This window comes from Aythya ferina, assembly GCF_964211825.1.
Source record: "Aythya ferina genome assembly, chromosome: 2".
Taxonomy (NCBI): domain Eukaryota; kingdom Metazoa; phylum Chordata; class Aves; order Anseriformes; family Anatidae; genus Aythya; species Aythya ferina.
The window spans coordinates 14,318,093-14,333,688 of NC_140297.1; the positions used below are offsets into that span (position 1 = coordinate 14,318,093).

General features: G+C 36.9%; 1 protein-coding gene across 3 annotated transcripts in view; it reads right to left on the reverse strand.

Moving 5' to 3' along the window:
• Window positions 1-1,328: 1,328 nt before the first annotated feature.
• Window positions 1,329-15,596, reverse strand: part of CCNY (cyclin Y) — a 123,523-nt gene continuing 109,255 nt past the window's right edge. For all 3 annotated transcript variants that reach the window (XM_084507945.1, XM_084507947.1, XM_084507946.1), the window contains 3 exons: window positions 14,482-14,648; window positions 9,899-10,061; window positions 1,329-4,344 (listed from right to left, as the gene is read on the reverse strand). In XM_084507945.1, coding sequence (XP_084364071.1) covers window positions 4,228-4,344; window positions 9,899-10,061; window positions 14,482-14,648 — 447 coding nt within the window. In that variant the 3' untranslated portion in view covers window positions 1,329-4,227. The remainder of the gene's footprint in view (window positions 4,345-9,898; window positions 10,062-14,481; window positions 14,649-15,596) is intronic.

A 15,596-nucleotide genomic window follows, 5' to 3' on the forward strand; every position in this document is an offset into this window, starting at 1 on the left:
ACTGCAACTCTACCTCTCATCACTTCTGTGGTTTCCTCAGGCTGCAGTTCAGTTGGCAAGGAGAAAAAAAAAAAAAACAAAAACAAGCAGCAGCAGGATACTTACTGCACACTTTAGGTGCTGATACTAACATTTTCCACGAAGATCTAGGTCACATGCACACAGATATGCTTGTGTTTACTTTTGAGATGTTTTCTCAGAACCTGTCAGAGACACTAAGTAGACACTCCACTGCAGAAGTAGGAAGACCTACAGATTCAAGCTATAAAAATAAATAAAAATCAGCTTATAGATGTGTGTTTGCAACAGTAGTGAGGAATTGCTGAAAGCTAGGTCAAGTAAATTCTTCATAAATACCCCACAGAAGCAGAGCACTATATGAGCCTGCAGTGGATGCACAGCATTTCAATTAGCAGTTTAAACATGCCACTGGAAAATGAAATGCTCATTACCAACAAAGAATGGCTGTAAATAATTTGTTGCTTCAGCTGTTAAGGCTTTGGGGTTTTTGTTTGTTTGTTTTTTGTTTCTGCTCTGTTATTTCAATTCTTCTATCCCCTCCCACATTCTGCTATATTTATACACAGCCAACACTACCAGATGTCATTTTGTCATCTGCCACCAATACACTATCACCCTTTTCTGATGAGGCTTTTGCTACTTCTAATCTTTAGCTTGTATCTGAGGTTTCTGGCATTAACAAAGCTGGGAAATAGAGAAAGAGGTGTTAAAAAACAAAGTCTGAACTAAGACTCCATAAATACATAAACAGTTCTCCCATCCTGTGTTTAGTTTACATGACAAACTAAGCTAAATAAGCGAAGGTAAATGAAGCTACATATGCTGACCCCACCACCATCAAAAAAAAAAAAAAAAAAAAGCTGAAAAGTAAATAAAAAAAAAAAACACACAATTATTGAAAAAGAACCCATTACCCTGCTATCAGAAAGGATTCTGCATGTTTTTATCAAGTGAAAATGTGTATCATTCAAAAAGGTGGATAGGGTTTGTGGAAGGGGGAAAAGGCTTTTTGACATTTTTCTTTCTGTACTATAGCATATGACTCCGATGTTCTTGGTCCCAAAGAACGGTGTCCATCAAAAGGATGTAAATAGATGACCAAAAAAAGAGAAATATAAATTGAAATATAAATAAGTCTACAAATGGGAAGAGGAATTAGGGGAAAATCTTAGGTCTACAGAGTGATGCATGAATAAAAACCCTTACAAGACACATTTTTCAAATGTTTATCCAATTATCAATACATAAGCAACAAAACCAACGGCCCACTGGCTCAACATAGAAAAAACAATTCATTAAGACAATGATGCTTGAAGGGACAGGTTTATTACACCTTTTTGCTTTTGAGCCGGTGACCAAAGCAATAATGAAAACCTTAATCCAGAAAACATTTACAGCAAATTTCGTTTCAGGTTCTGAAATGAAAACCACAATTTATTTGTGCTGTTAATGAAAATGCAATTGGTTCTCCTCTTGTTCTCACACCCTGGGTGGTTCTCTAATCTTGCAATGGCATTTTCCATACAGTAACGCTTAAAAAAACCTACACTAAGTGCAAAAATCCTAAATAATAATTCATTTTTAATTACATGGTATAGAGTACCTTGCAAACAAATGACACTTATTCAGATTTACTGTCAGGTACTATATATATACATATATATATATGTGTGTATTTTTTTTGGCAAACTTGGAACAAACCAGAAGAAAAAACAATGAATTATTTTATAACCGTGAGGGAAAGAAAACTCCATTTAAATGTAGAGGATTCATACAACAGAGTTTGAACTAAAGAAAAAATCCACACTTACAGCAGATTTTTTTTCTTTTTAATTCTTAGTGCAAGAAACATAACCAAGTTAATCACAGAATCAGTACTAATTAAGAATATGGAAAATTCTCCTATACAGAGGTAGAGTCCAGTGCACAAGGCTAAAACGATATTCAATAGTCTAAACAAGACTGAGCCAGGTTTTACGGAATCCACTTTTTAAAGTATCAGACTGTATGTACATACATACAATAAATAGACTATACAATCTTTAAAGTAGTTTAATAAACTTCACAAAAATTATAGTAGATGCATTGAGATCTTTACATAATCCAAAGTTCATATCTCTATCACCCAGAAATGGATAAAACCAATATTCCTGATATCAAGTTAATGGAAAATAGTTTAGCAAAGTGTTGATAAATCAAAATATTTTACATATTTTAAAGCCTAAATTTATGCTTATAAAGGATGAATTTCAAATGCGTTGAAAATGTTACTTTTGATATTATCTGTAAAGAGGTTTCAAATGCTCTGATTTGCATTCGTATTATTATAAAGACTTTCCTTACATTCCACGTTCAAGGGGAAAATGGACTTGGATGCTCACAGTTCTGATGCATTGGCACAACAATGATGAGAATTAGATATCTGAAAGGCCCAAAGGACATCAGGAGAATTTACGGACAAAACCTTCATGTCTCGAACTACACAAATCACATTAGAAAGTTAACACAAAACTGTTTGGTATTACTACTTCAATCCTGTCAGCGCCCCTCCATCTGGAGGCATCTGATTCCCATTGCACTGAAGGGAAGTGTGCATCTCTGGGCCCCTAGGTTTGCTACAAGCCCATAGGGCTTAATAAAACAAATATGGAATCGTTATGGTTTACCACAGTAGTGCATAAATCAGGGACGTCTGTTGCCACTCATTTCAGTGGTAGTCGCAAAGAAAGGGTTTCAGAGAACTGAGAGTTTCCAACCGTATCTTTCTGAACTGTGCAAAAAAAGGGAAAAAATCACCCTGGGGCACTATAAAGCGAATATGCTTATATTGACAAATTATTTTTCTATAAAAGGTTCTTACAGGTCCCAAGGGGGCAACAGCCACAGTAAGAGGGAACTAGTAACAGCAACAGAAGAGCTTAATAATCAGAGTTGAAAATTATGTTCACAGTTCGGTTATTTTTAATTTCTAAAAGCACCTACGCTAAACAAAATAAAATAAAAGAGGGTTTGTATTTTAGCTTCAAAATAAAATCTACTTGTGACAAATACCTTAAGATTTTCCTTCTGCTCTCTACAGGTCTTCTCACTGGAACATTTTTTTTTTAATTATTTTTTATTTTATACAAACAGACTCACTTTGATTTAAAGTAAACATATAAAAATTGAGAATATTGCTTGCAACAATGGACCTGGAGGTGAAGGAATGAACTAGTCAGGCCATACAAAAAAAAAAAAAAAAAAAAAAAAAAAGCTTTCTCAAAATGAATTCTGCTAAACTTCTAATGCTATGAAAATCTGCAAAAAGGATCACAAGATCTGTTGCAAATTTCAGAGATTTGGCCCAAGTCTTATCATCATCGTCTGAATACATTAATAACTGTATCTTTACATTAAGGAAAAAGAAGTGATTCCAAGAACTCAGGAAGGCACACGCACCCAAGTATACTATAAATAAAACACATCATGAAATTACGAACGATCTTCTGATCCCTGTACATGCTTTTGGTTCAGCACTATGGTCAAGTTCTCTCTTTTGAAATACAATAAAAGGCATACAAGAAATATAACATATGCATAATAATTATGGAGAATAATGCTAATAAGACAGCTTACAGAGAAAAGTGCAGTGAAAAAAAAACAACACTATTTATCCAGGGGCTTGTGCTACTGTTAATACAGACTTGGTTTGCTGCTGTGCAAGGGGAAGAATTTATCCTGGGAAGCAGCAATGAGGAATGCAAAAAGAAAAACTGAGAAAGGTATTAAGAGAAACCTTTAAGATGGAACTCTCCAACGTCACTCCTCTAGTGCACAGTCATCTGACTACACGGTTCATTTCTCTTCAAAGTACAGCATATTGGAAAATGGCACAGTTCTTAAATATTTGTCTGCCTCTACTTCGTTTGTTGTTTCTTCTTCCAAGCACCTGATTTGCTCTTTCCTCATAGAAAGGGTAAAGCTGTTAGTGAAAGTGAGAAAAAGATTGTTGCACATCTTCTATCCCAAACACTTGACTTCTCCATTTCAGCTTCCGCTAGGTATTTTGCTCGTGTGCTACACAATGGGGAGGCACTGTAAAGGCAGCTCGACAGATTCAAAAATAAAAAAATCAAAAGTCTTTTTTCTTTTTTTCCCCCCAACCCACCCCGAAAAAAACTGGATGGATGAAACAGTACGTCCGTGGGAATATTCCAGTCTCCTCTGTTAGGAGATAATAGCAGGCGACCATCTAACCACAGTCAGATTGTCAGCACTGACTGACCGTTTCTTTGCAGATTTCCTGAAGTCCTTGTATTTATCTTCACACAAGCGGGAAATGGCCTGTAACGTGAGAGAAGGAAGAAACCTCAGTTGCAGTGGCCACAGCTGTACAAGTAATAGGGAACTAAATGTGGATTTCTATATAGGCAGAATTACAAAATGGTACTTCATTAAACAAAGCATGTGAAGAACAAATTCTCTTATTAGTTTCATTAATCTTAAAATACTCAACACATTGCCATTGCATTTCCCACCATATTTGCTTTTGAAGGTTTCAGTACGTGTATGCCAAGCCTTTTCTTTAGAGGTTAACCATTGCAAATCTAGTCAAGGTATCTGACAACACTTATCCACTGCTGTAACATCAATAGAGAACTTCATGGGTGAAAAAATATGGAAAACTTCGTAGAACAATTACAGAAATTGTCAGCATATTCAGTTTGGGAAGAGAATGGCTTTTAATTTTTTTCTTTCCTAAAGTCTCTTAGCAAATATGTTTTCCTCCAGTTTTAAAAGGTCTGTCAGAATACTTGCCCTGCTTTGCTCATGCAGATGATGTCTTCCTGCATTTCTGAAGAACCCTAATGGCAGGAGACGGTGATTTCTGTGTGAACAGGCTCTATTAAACTGCTTGTGGGAAATTTCACTCATATCAAGAATAACCTTATTAGCATTCAAAATACACAGAAATGTTAAAAACCTTTTTAAAAAGAGATGCAAAGATAATTCAAATTTTGAGACTTACTAAACTACACTGGAGTTAACATTTTTAAGTTCCTACTGTTTTTAGCCAAGTTTAAAACAAATGTAGATTATGCACTGTACATAACTCAACTCTAAGCATTGATATGGTTGGGGCAAGCTATGGTTTCTATCAGTAGGGACATTAACTCTGGTGTTTAAACACACAGAGCTGCAGAGAAAGGTCGTTCCAAGGAGTACTCAAGCCAACTTAGAAAATGAGATGAAGGAAAACAGTATTTGTATTTACTCTGGAATGCTTTTAAGTGGTACCTTAAGATAGCTTGTTTAATAAAAACTACGGCACAAACAGTAACAGTACAAGGGTTTGATTATAAAAGAAGGCAATACAAATAAAAAGTCCTGACTGCGAGCATCATGCTTTTTCTTGATTTTTACTTCTACAGCACAGCAAGTTGTAGGAGTGAACAGTGCTGCAAAGATCAGAGGCAGTTTTGACAGAAGCACCCAACTCATGCCTCTATAAGCGAGTTCACCTAATGCTTTGTTCCAGCCAGCCACAAAACATTAAAAATTAAAACAAAGAAAGAAAACGACCTGGAAACTAGTTGCTACTATTTCAGTTGGAAACTGAATTTCCTTTTGCTATGGCCATTCCTGAAACTTTCTTAGTGCTCAAGAAGAGCACAGAATAAAGTAACACAAATATTCCTGTTGCTTTGTAGACCGTAACTTAACTCACTCAAAACTTCCTAGTAATATTTTATTTAATGTAACCAGGAACTCAGTGCACTAAGAATGTTTATGCAATTCAAGTGGATTTTAAATCCAGCAGATGAAAACAGCTCGATCACGGGATGATGTGCCAAGGTGTGGCTTGGCAAGCAGGTGTTCAGAGGAGGAGGTCAGCTTCCTGCAGCTGCCAAACCAGCCTGCTATCGTAGGCATTAAACAGGGAAAGTAATCGCTACAAAATTGCCTGTTTCACAGCAAAATCCCTGTTCTGGCACTCAGTCAGACAAAATGAAATTTTGCTTGGAAGTGGCACCTAATATTTGGCAACTCCAGTCCCGGTGATTACTCATGTAGATATGAAGCCCACTGACTGCGGTTTAAAGCCACTTCATTTGCAACCAATTCATAAACCCGACATTTGGAGCCTATTTGACAAGTCAACTATAGCATCTTGGAACATATGGAGAAACAAGACAAAAGCAGAAAATTGTAATTATTTACTACTGCCTTTCAGTTAAAATAAAGACAAGTAGCTTGTAACACCTTTCTGTTATCTGGTACATGTTGCTTTGAAAGCCAGAAGAAGAAATTAATTTTTGACTGGTGCAAGGGACCTTTTCTCTAATGAAACCAAATCAAAGCATTATGAAAAACAGCAACACCATTACATTATCTGAAAGTTTGGGGGGACTTGATTGTAATATCTGTAATTAGCTAGAAATACACATAACATATTTTCTTCATGATATATATACACACAGAACTGGAAGTCAATTCCTCCACTGAGCTGCAGGATCTAGAGAAGATTGTCACTGCCCAAGGGGGCTGATGAGGAGAAGGAACAGGGGAGACAAGCAGCAGTAGGATAAATCTTGCCTGCACGGACATCATTGTGCAGGGCAGGAAAGCAGGAGTGCTGGTTTTAGCTTCGCTGCTGGAAATACACAAATGCACTCAGCTGTGAAGGCTGCAATGCTCCCTAAAACACACAATCCAGAGACAACTTTGCAGGGAGAGGCAAAACTGAGTCTGGATAGACTATGTAAAAATACAAATGACAGGAAGCTGTGATGAAGGGGGTTCTCCCTAACTTATGGAGAATGAAAAGAAAAACAATCACTTTACTACTGGCAGAAAAATCAGAGGAGTTTTGCTCTCCCTCTGCCTTTTAGCTACAAACACACAGGTTCTGAACACACGTGACATGCAGGGCTGCGATCAGCCACTGCAACAGCAGGAAGCCAGAGGGATATAAAGACACTTCTCTACTTGTAACTTACATCTTTCCCTCCTCTTTTTATCTGTCTGATCTATAGGATGGTACCCTCTTTAGGGTCAACAAAATACAGCACGTAGTTCAAAGAGTTATTCCTCAAGCACTATCCTAATAATAAAAAGCTGAGACAACACAGCCCTATACACTGAGAGCGCACTAACGAACGCTCTTACAAAAATCTAGTCTGGAAACGAGTACAGTGCTAAGATCACAAGCAGAAATAGGGTAGGCATGTTTTGTGGACTTACCAAAAGAGCAGGATCTGAGTCACATTTAGCTCAGTACACGGGACAAAAACCAGGTGCACAAGTAGGAAATTACAAAACAGCAGATTAAGGTTGGATATCTGACAATCTTCTTGGCAGAAATATCTCCCATGTTAGAAAATAATTTCTCAGGAGAAGCAAAGGAAACCTTGACATTTGACACAATTAGAAGCAAGGAGAAAATGCACTGCAAGATGTGCTGTTCTGAACAAGGAGCATTGGCAGGTGAATAGACTGCATGATCTAATGAAAGGCTGTGTGCCATTTTTAACTTGAATGATTTCATACAATGAAAAAAAAAAAAAAAAAGAAAGGGGCGACACAAAAATGGTTCCTTACTACTAGTTGGACTTGTATATTCGGGACACTTTTAGGCCACAGGCTAAGCCTCTCGTAGCATCTCAAATCTGATGGATCTTCTCAAGCATCACCATTTGACAAGCAGCAGTACTTCCTAGCCTTGCCTTGCCTTTTTTTAGGTCACAGGTAAATCAACATGGTGATAAATAGCAACACAGAGATTCTGCCATGAAAGCTCTGATACTCTTGCCTTCAGATTTATGGCAGCTGTAAAATGCAAATATAGCAAAAATGCTTTATAATATAACCACCTCTTTACACACGACCTTTTGTGATATCAAATGTCAGTAAATTGCTTTAAATCTTAGAACTGAGCAAAGTCCCTTCAATTTACCAGGCATGCCAAATCATTCCTCTGCATATATACATTTACTGCGAGTCTGCTGTCTTTAACCACAGCCTGCAGCTTTTCTCTCAGTTTCAAAAACAGAGAACTTGGGGCTGAGAAGCACATGATAGACCTGGAAAAGTTTTGTAAATGCATTTTGATAACTCTTGGCAAGCTCTATGCTTAACTGTGCTCATGGAATTAGGCAATAAATTATGCTGTCGGCTACTTCCAAGGGTATACTAATGACAACCAATATTACCAGGGAACAAGGCAGCTCCCATCGAGTTCCCTTCCTTGGGGCCACAGAGCAGAGGCAAGGAGCTGGTTAAGACCACGGGGTTTTCACAGCAGAGACTCTCTTCCTTGCAGAGGCTCCCCCTGGCTAGCAGTTACTTTACTGCTACCTCGCGCTAGCAGCACAAACCATCCCTACTATGGGAGAATTTTTAATAATGTGGATTTACTTTAAAAATATTCCATCATTTCTTTTTAAATATGCATTCTCTTTAGTTAGTTCAGAATAACCACCAGTATTCTCTGTGTATTTACAGCCATCTTCTGTTTTTTCTTCCATGGTTTTAGGAGCTACCTCCATTACCTTCATTCATAACTCACTGAAAGGGTTCAGAAATGCTGTGTATTAAGATCTCTTCAAAAAGTAATTATTTTAATTTTAATACATGCAATGGCAATAATTATCAAGACCTAACATCTAATATCTTAGCAAGCCACCTCTTTTCATTACATTCCCAATGAATTTTCATATTTTATTACTCTGACTCCTTAATACAGACAAAACCTGATGCAAATTTACATTACACTTCATACAAAGATTAAATTACATTCTTATTAGGAATGTTTGGGAAATTTAGAAAGAATCTTTAGGAAGAAGAAATACAAATTTAGTGAAATCTGCTTCAATTGTTTCTCCACCAGTTTCCAGATACCTCTGTTCCCATTACAGCTGCAAACAAGTTAATTCATCTTCCCATGCATGGTTTCCCCCACAAAAAATGTTTTGCAGGAACAGTAAGAGTTTCAAAACATGCAACACTCGCTCTAATCCACAGATAAACAACTTACAGCGTAACGCTGTTATTTAATTAAAGGCATCCAATGTTAAAGGCAGTTAGCAGCTAACAGCAGACTTCAAAATTAGGAACAATATGTGTACATACTCATGCAAGAATGCCCATATGCAAAAAACTTCATCTAAAAAAAAAATCAAGAAAAAAAAGATTCTAGTCTTGTAAAGTATCCAATACTGCCTGATGATTTTAAATTCTTCCAGAGCCTGTGGGAATTCATAGTGCCCTGCATTCCACAGGTCCAGACTACCTGACATCGTGGTTTATGCACATGGCATATGTAGGTCTCCTCAGTATTCACGATTCATCTAGTAATGGTGTGCTCATTTCTGTCCTGTTACTGAGAATAATACTGCTGAGATGACAGACTTGGATTCACGTGAAATACAGCAGTAACAGGTAACAAGCACACGGAATAGTTATTTTCAGCAATCCTTGTTAATACTCTGTCCTGCACAGTTAGTCTTAAGAACATGCAAAACCAGACTGAAAACTGAGTTTAAAATTTGTATTTTCACAAGGCCAATTTCAACAATTAGAACCGAAAGAAATGGAAAGCAATACCAGATATGAAACAGATTGGGCCAGAAAACTGCCCCCATATCCATAAATAGCTAAAACACAAGTAAAACAGTTCTGGACATTAGGGCACCTTCTAACATTACATGGGAATATTTGGGAAGAGATGGAAGGAGAAGGGAGACATAATGCAAAAATTCCAAATGCTTATATACATATATATAAAATACTCATACATATGCTCATAAATATATGTATGTGTATATATATGAGTATATATATATATATTCAGTTCTGTTCAATCTAAAAAGATTTAATTCAATCTAAAAAGTCTTACCTCAAGTTTACATGCCCTGTCCCTGCTGAGGGGCTCCAAAGGAAAACTCAGGTTATTCGCTTCTGCCAGGGAACGCAAATCAAAATAATACTTGGCATAAACACTGGAGGGAACATTAATATTGAACTGCAACAGCTCAAGAAACTGGCGTTCCAGCTCATTCCTGTAGAAAGAAGATAAATGTGAAAACATTTTTCAGGTTGTGCATCCTGAATGTAATTTACTTTAAATTGCAAATAGTACAAACCATGTTAATTTCTTACTCCTGTCAGACACAATTATCCTAACCTAAAGTTTGACTTTGTCTACCAACTTCTGTGAGCACGTGTACATCAGTGAGGAATATGAAAGTTGCTGCAGCTTGCAGCTGCTACTGCTGTGCCACTCAAACCCAGACACAAACTTTTGTGAGCAGAAGAGCCACTTAGTTTAGTTAATGCAATCTGGGAAAGGAAAAGCTAGTAGGAAAAAAAATTCTTGTAGTTTTTGCTATACCTCCACTAGGTGGATCTGCACACACAGCTATGCAAACATGAAACACACAGACATGCCCTAAATTTGTCAGACATCTCTCATAACTGCTGCAAGTTACCCTAACATAAAAAAATAGATAACTTATTTATTCTCTTTTGCCTCTCAGAATCAATCATGTAAAACTAGATGTGAGAAACCTGCTTTCTTCAGCACACCATCTATCTATGCTGATGAACAGAATATAGCTATTTTTCCCTAGAACATGCAAGCAAAATTCACATTGTTCATCATTTGTTTTTCAGTACCTAAAATAAATGTGTTTTTCAAAATCCCTGATAGAACCAGAGGCCCTATGTGAGCTCCCACTCCATGAATACTTTGCTACATCAATACATTACTACCCATAACGCTACAGTAAAAAGCATGTAAATAAATAGGTAAATAAATACAAAAATGAATTTGCAGCTTTCTTAAATTGTATAGTACCTAGATATCCTCCTACACAATACATATACAAGGACATACAATATACCCAAAACAGTGATTTCAAGACAGGAGAAATAAAAAATAAATGGGTGGGAATTTTGTACTTTTGCTAAAGAGAATATGGGCTGCACAGCTTCGTAACCAACAGGTACAGATTGACTATGATACTGCAGTCAAGTTACACACTGCCTGCAGTGTATGTGCACAAGGAACGTGCAGGCAGTTGCCAACAGAAAAGGGAGGTTCTGAGGATAAGAAGTATAGCAGTTTTTCAACACTGATTATTATTTTTCTCACTTCTTACTGGAAGGCCATCTTGCTTACATCGTAATAACTTTCTTCCCTTATCTTCAGTTTCTTTGTCAAAATCCTATCCCTTGTCAAAATCACTCTGTGTACATAGTGATAAGTATTAATCAACACTAGAAAACCATCCAAAAGTCATATATGGACTCCTTGGCATGAATTCACACTGTTGAAGATTCTAGCTTTTCAAAAACCCAGTTAACGAAATTTAAGTTTTAAGAAGTCTAGTGATAATATATAGATTATTTTTAAACGTCCTTTTATACTTGTAATATTTTGTTTTCTGCAAGCTAAGGTGTACGTTAATGAATAATATAAAGCCTATTTTAATAGAGAAACATATTGACTGTACTTCTACAGAGGAAGATCCCCGAATCTTTCAGAAACATTAAATAGTCTCAGATTCTTACTGTAGCTTAGCTCCCAGATTTAAAGATTAGATTAGCAGGTCAACTACAGCTGAGAAGGAACAACAACAAAAAGCCCACAGGTATTTCTGATTTGAACTAATATAACTAGGCACCATAGCCTTTGCTCCTGATATTTCCATATGAGACTGCTTTACTATATGTTTTCCTGTGGCCACCCCTCAAATTCAGATAGAAATTCAAGACAATGCTATATAAATAACTACAGACATACAGGTCAGTCCTCCTAAGTCCTCTGCTAACTTTTGAGTGTACTTCAACACACTGTTGATGATTTATAAAACTCTGAAAGGTCTGCATAAGGTTTTCCAAGAAACATTCATGAGTAATAATTCACAGGAGTTGAAGATTTAGACCTAGAGTTCTTCTGCCTTATTACTATAAATAACGTAGATCAGGGCTCTTCAAAACCATAACATTGTATCATCCCGACTACCTGAAAAAGAAAGAGAGGGAAATCCACCCCCATTGGAATAGGAAAAAAAAAGTTTGTAAAAATGGTCAGCAGGAATAAAACCATCAGCAATTCAGCAAGGACCCACTTCTTTGCTGGAGGATTCACAAGGAGCCCCAAACACAAAGGCCACAAAACAGATCATAAAGTACCATACAGAAAGAGAGCACAAGCCCCTAAAAAGACTTGTTTTTCTCATTTTGTGAGAACCACAATATCTTTAAGAAAAGGCTAAAAGCTTTGAGGCCAAGGACTTAATCACAGATCTGTTTAGAGAGTGTGAAGTGCAGAAAGAGGACGGATGTCAGCACGTGAGCACAGGTCTGCCATTTGAGTAATGGCTTTATATAGCTGAAGTGCAACTTCTAACAGTACCATCGCGTGTGTTTGTCAAAAGCAATAACCTCTTTTTTTGTTGTTCCTTTCACACCATCACAGCATGCCTCTTCACCTGCCTTCAAAAAAAGCCATGAGAATCAGCGATTTCAAAACTCTTATTTATAACCATTCTTGATTAATACTGTCATATGGCACAGCCAAACCTGTCGATCAGCTTCAAGCTGTTCAGAACTCTACTTTAGCTGATATCCCAGCTTCAAAAATATTCTAAAAGCACTCAGATTTGCCTTGAATAAAGAGGTAATGGAGGGAGACCCTTATTGTAACCGAATCCCCAAAAGCAAGAGAAAAGGATCAAGGGAAACTATCTCAGCAAAATCAGTCAGGGAACACCCAGAGCAGTCAAGGAAATGTTATCAAATTGTTCTGCATGGAACAAAACTACATATAGAAACGCAGAGGGCCTGATTTTAGCTTCTCCCTGCTCGCTCCTCCCCATTTTATTTTAGAAATTTCATTCTGTTTGGTTATGTTGGAAGAGAAGCATAATCAACTATCCTTAAAAGTAACATTTATATTTTAAAAGATACTGAAATAGTTATCATGTGACATTTCCAACTTCTGTTTTGAAATGACTTTTCCCCAAAACTAATAAAAGCATCTACAGTGTACCATAGCAATGAAGGCTGTGTTTTTTTTTTACCTTTGTACACAAAATGAAGAATGTATTACAAATAGCTTGTTAATACAAGCTTAGAGATAACTTTTCTAATAGTCAAGAAGTGACAGGTACTCACAGTCTGCAAGTTAGTCTAGAAGTGTATAAGCATGCTTAGTTTTAAAGTCAGCTGACTCACAACTTAGAACATTTTCCTTACTGATAATTTTTAGACCTGCTATAAATCTGACAAACAGTGAACTATTAAGAAATGGATTTAGGGCTGATATAGCATAAATGCTTTGCCTTTCACTGCTTTGAGATTGCAAACTGAGATTCAAAAGGCATGCTGTATAAACATTTTTTCTTGTTTACTTCCTTTCTTTCCTCTTCCCTAAATACTGTGTATAAATATAAAATAAATATAAATATCAATAAATGTAAATAGCGTTTTTATGATTCCAACTTCATGCCATGATTCCAACTTCAGCCATTGCAGCACTGCTCTTACATGCACATCAACTCAGATGAGGACACCTCTAAATGCATGCAAGGTACGTGACTCAGCACTCAATGTATAGATGTCATGAAACCCAGACACTTTAGCAAATACGTCTAATAACTACTGATCAATCAACTAAAAGAGCACTCAACTATTTAGTAGAATAAGCATTTGTTTTAGTATTTGTAAATATTAAGACCTTAATTGTTTACTCTCATCATATTTTCTTTTATTACTGTTGGAATATTCTTTTAAAATGACTGAGGAGTATCCAGACAGCCACTATAAAGCTGTATGTGTTGTTAATAATGCCATCCTGTAAAAAATGGAAAAAGTTATCCACAAGAAGTTTCTCTCTGCAAGTTAAAATACTACGTATTTTTTAATCCTGCAAACAAACTCAGCAGGATATAAGAAGAAAAAACAAAAACTAAAAAAAAACAATTATTGAATAATGGTAGCAATAAATGAGTGATCATCTAAGGGTTGCGTAATGGCAGCAAGAAGCATGTAGCTGTCTAAGAGTTGTTAGGGTCAGAACACATTTTTTTCTGCATTACATTGTTCTACCATCTGTGAGGAGAACTAACACATTACAGTAAATGCTGGTGAAGTGATGACAAGCTGACTTATCCAACATTTTTTCTTTTTTTTTTTCTTTTTTTTTTTTTTTTGTTAAGTCATAGATTTCAATATTCTGCAGGTTCACAGTTGTGTGAACACCCAGCAGTAAAATACATTTTAACCAGAAAAAAAAAAGTCCACATTTTCTATGTAAGCAACTCTCTAGTAGACCTCATGCCATTTATCAGCATCCACCACGTTCAGATGGAAGGCAGACACACAAACTTTACACAAGGTATGAGAGAACTTCCCCTCTCCCTCATACACACAAATCTTGGCATTTGCTGACAAAGAGAAACAGACTGGACTCACATGTCTTCGACTGTGATATCTTTTAGGATCTGGCAGTAATCCACATTCCACACCGCCTGGTCGTCCCAAACCTTGGATGCCAGTAGAATTGCACCCAGTACAATTCGCTTCCAGTTCGCTGGACAAATATCTATCTCTGCATAAGTTAAAAGTCTTTCAAGATATACCTGTGGAAACACATTAAAATCAAGAGTTAATCTGGTTTGCTATTAAGTAGAAATGAAAAACTATTGCAATAAACCCAATCCAGCAATTTCAAAACAGTAATATGCTCTCAAGAAGGTTCTTTTATAAAAGCTGTGGGTTTAAATGCATACATTTGTGCCAAGCTCAAGACTGGATGTGATAAATTCATGTTTTAGTTGGCCTTTGCATTCTGATCATACAACCAGAAACAAAACTGTTGCTTTTCTATCGTAACTGTTGCTAATATATTCACATATTGGAATGAATTCAAATGATAGTGTAAATAAATTATTAAAATAATAATGTAAACAAATAAATCGCTAGCTACTAATGAGGAAGGCAAGGGCATGCTACCAATTACTGTTATTAGCTATCACACAAGCAGCTGTGGTTCTAATTTACAGCCTATCAGTTATCAGATACAGCATCATGTCCTGCAGGTCCCCTCTGGTGGAGAGGTTCCCCAGGCATCTGGATGGAGACACAGCCGCCAGAGAAACAACGAGCTGAACGAAGGAAATGTATGTGCTGAGATAACGCACCTAACAGTTTCCTTTGGAGTGATAAGCGCTGGAGATGCGTATCAGTAATTCCGTTGGACCTGCAAGAACTGATAAACTAAGGACACAGGAGTCTGGTCCAACTGCCCAAGACCACCAACACAGACCAGCATCAACAAGAGCTCCTACAACCCAGACTTCACGTGAGAGGCTGCTATTTACAAAGGCTACAGAATTATATCCCCACATCTGATAGAACAAGGGACCATGTAGAGACTTTCAGAACACCTACCAGAAAGTTGCCAGGAGGCCAGTATCAGCCTCTGCTTATGAAAACAGAGCTGGGTTTGCCCTTCCCTCCAGGGAACCCCAATTAAGTATGCCAGGGACCCACTGGATCACTCCAGTAAGCCAACATGCTGTATGAAT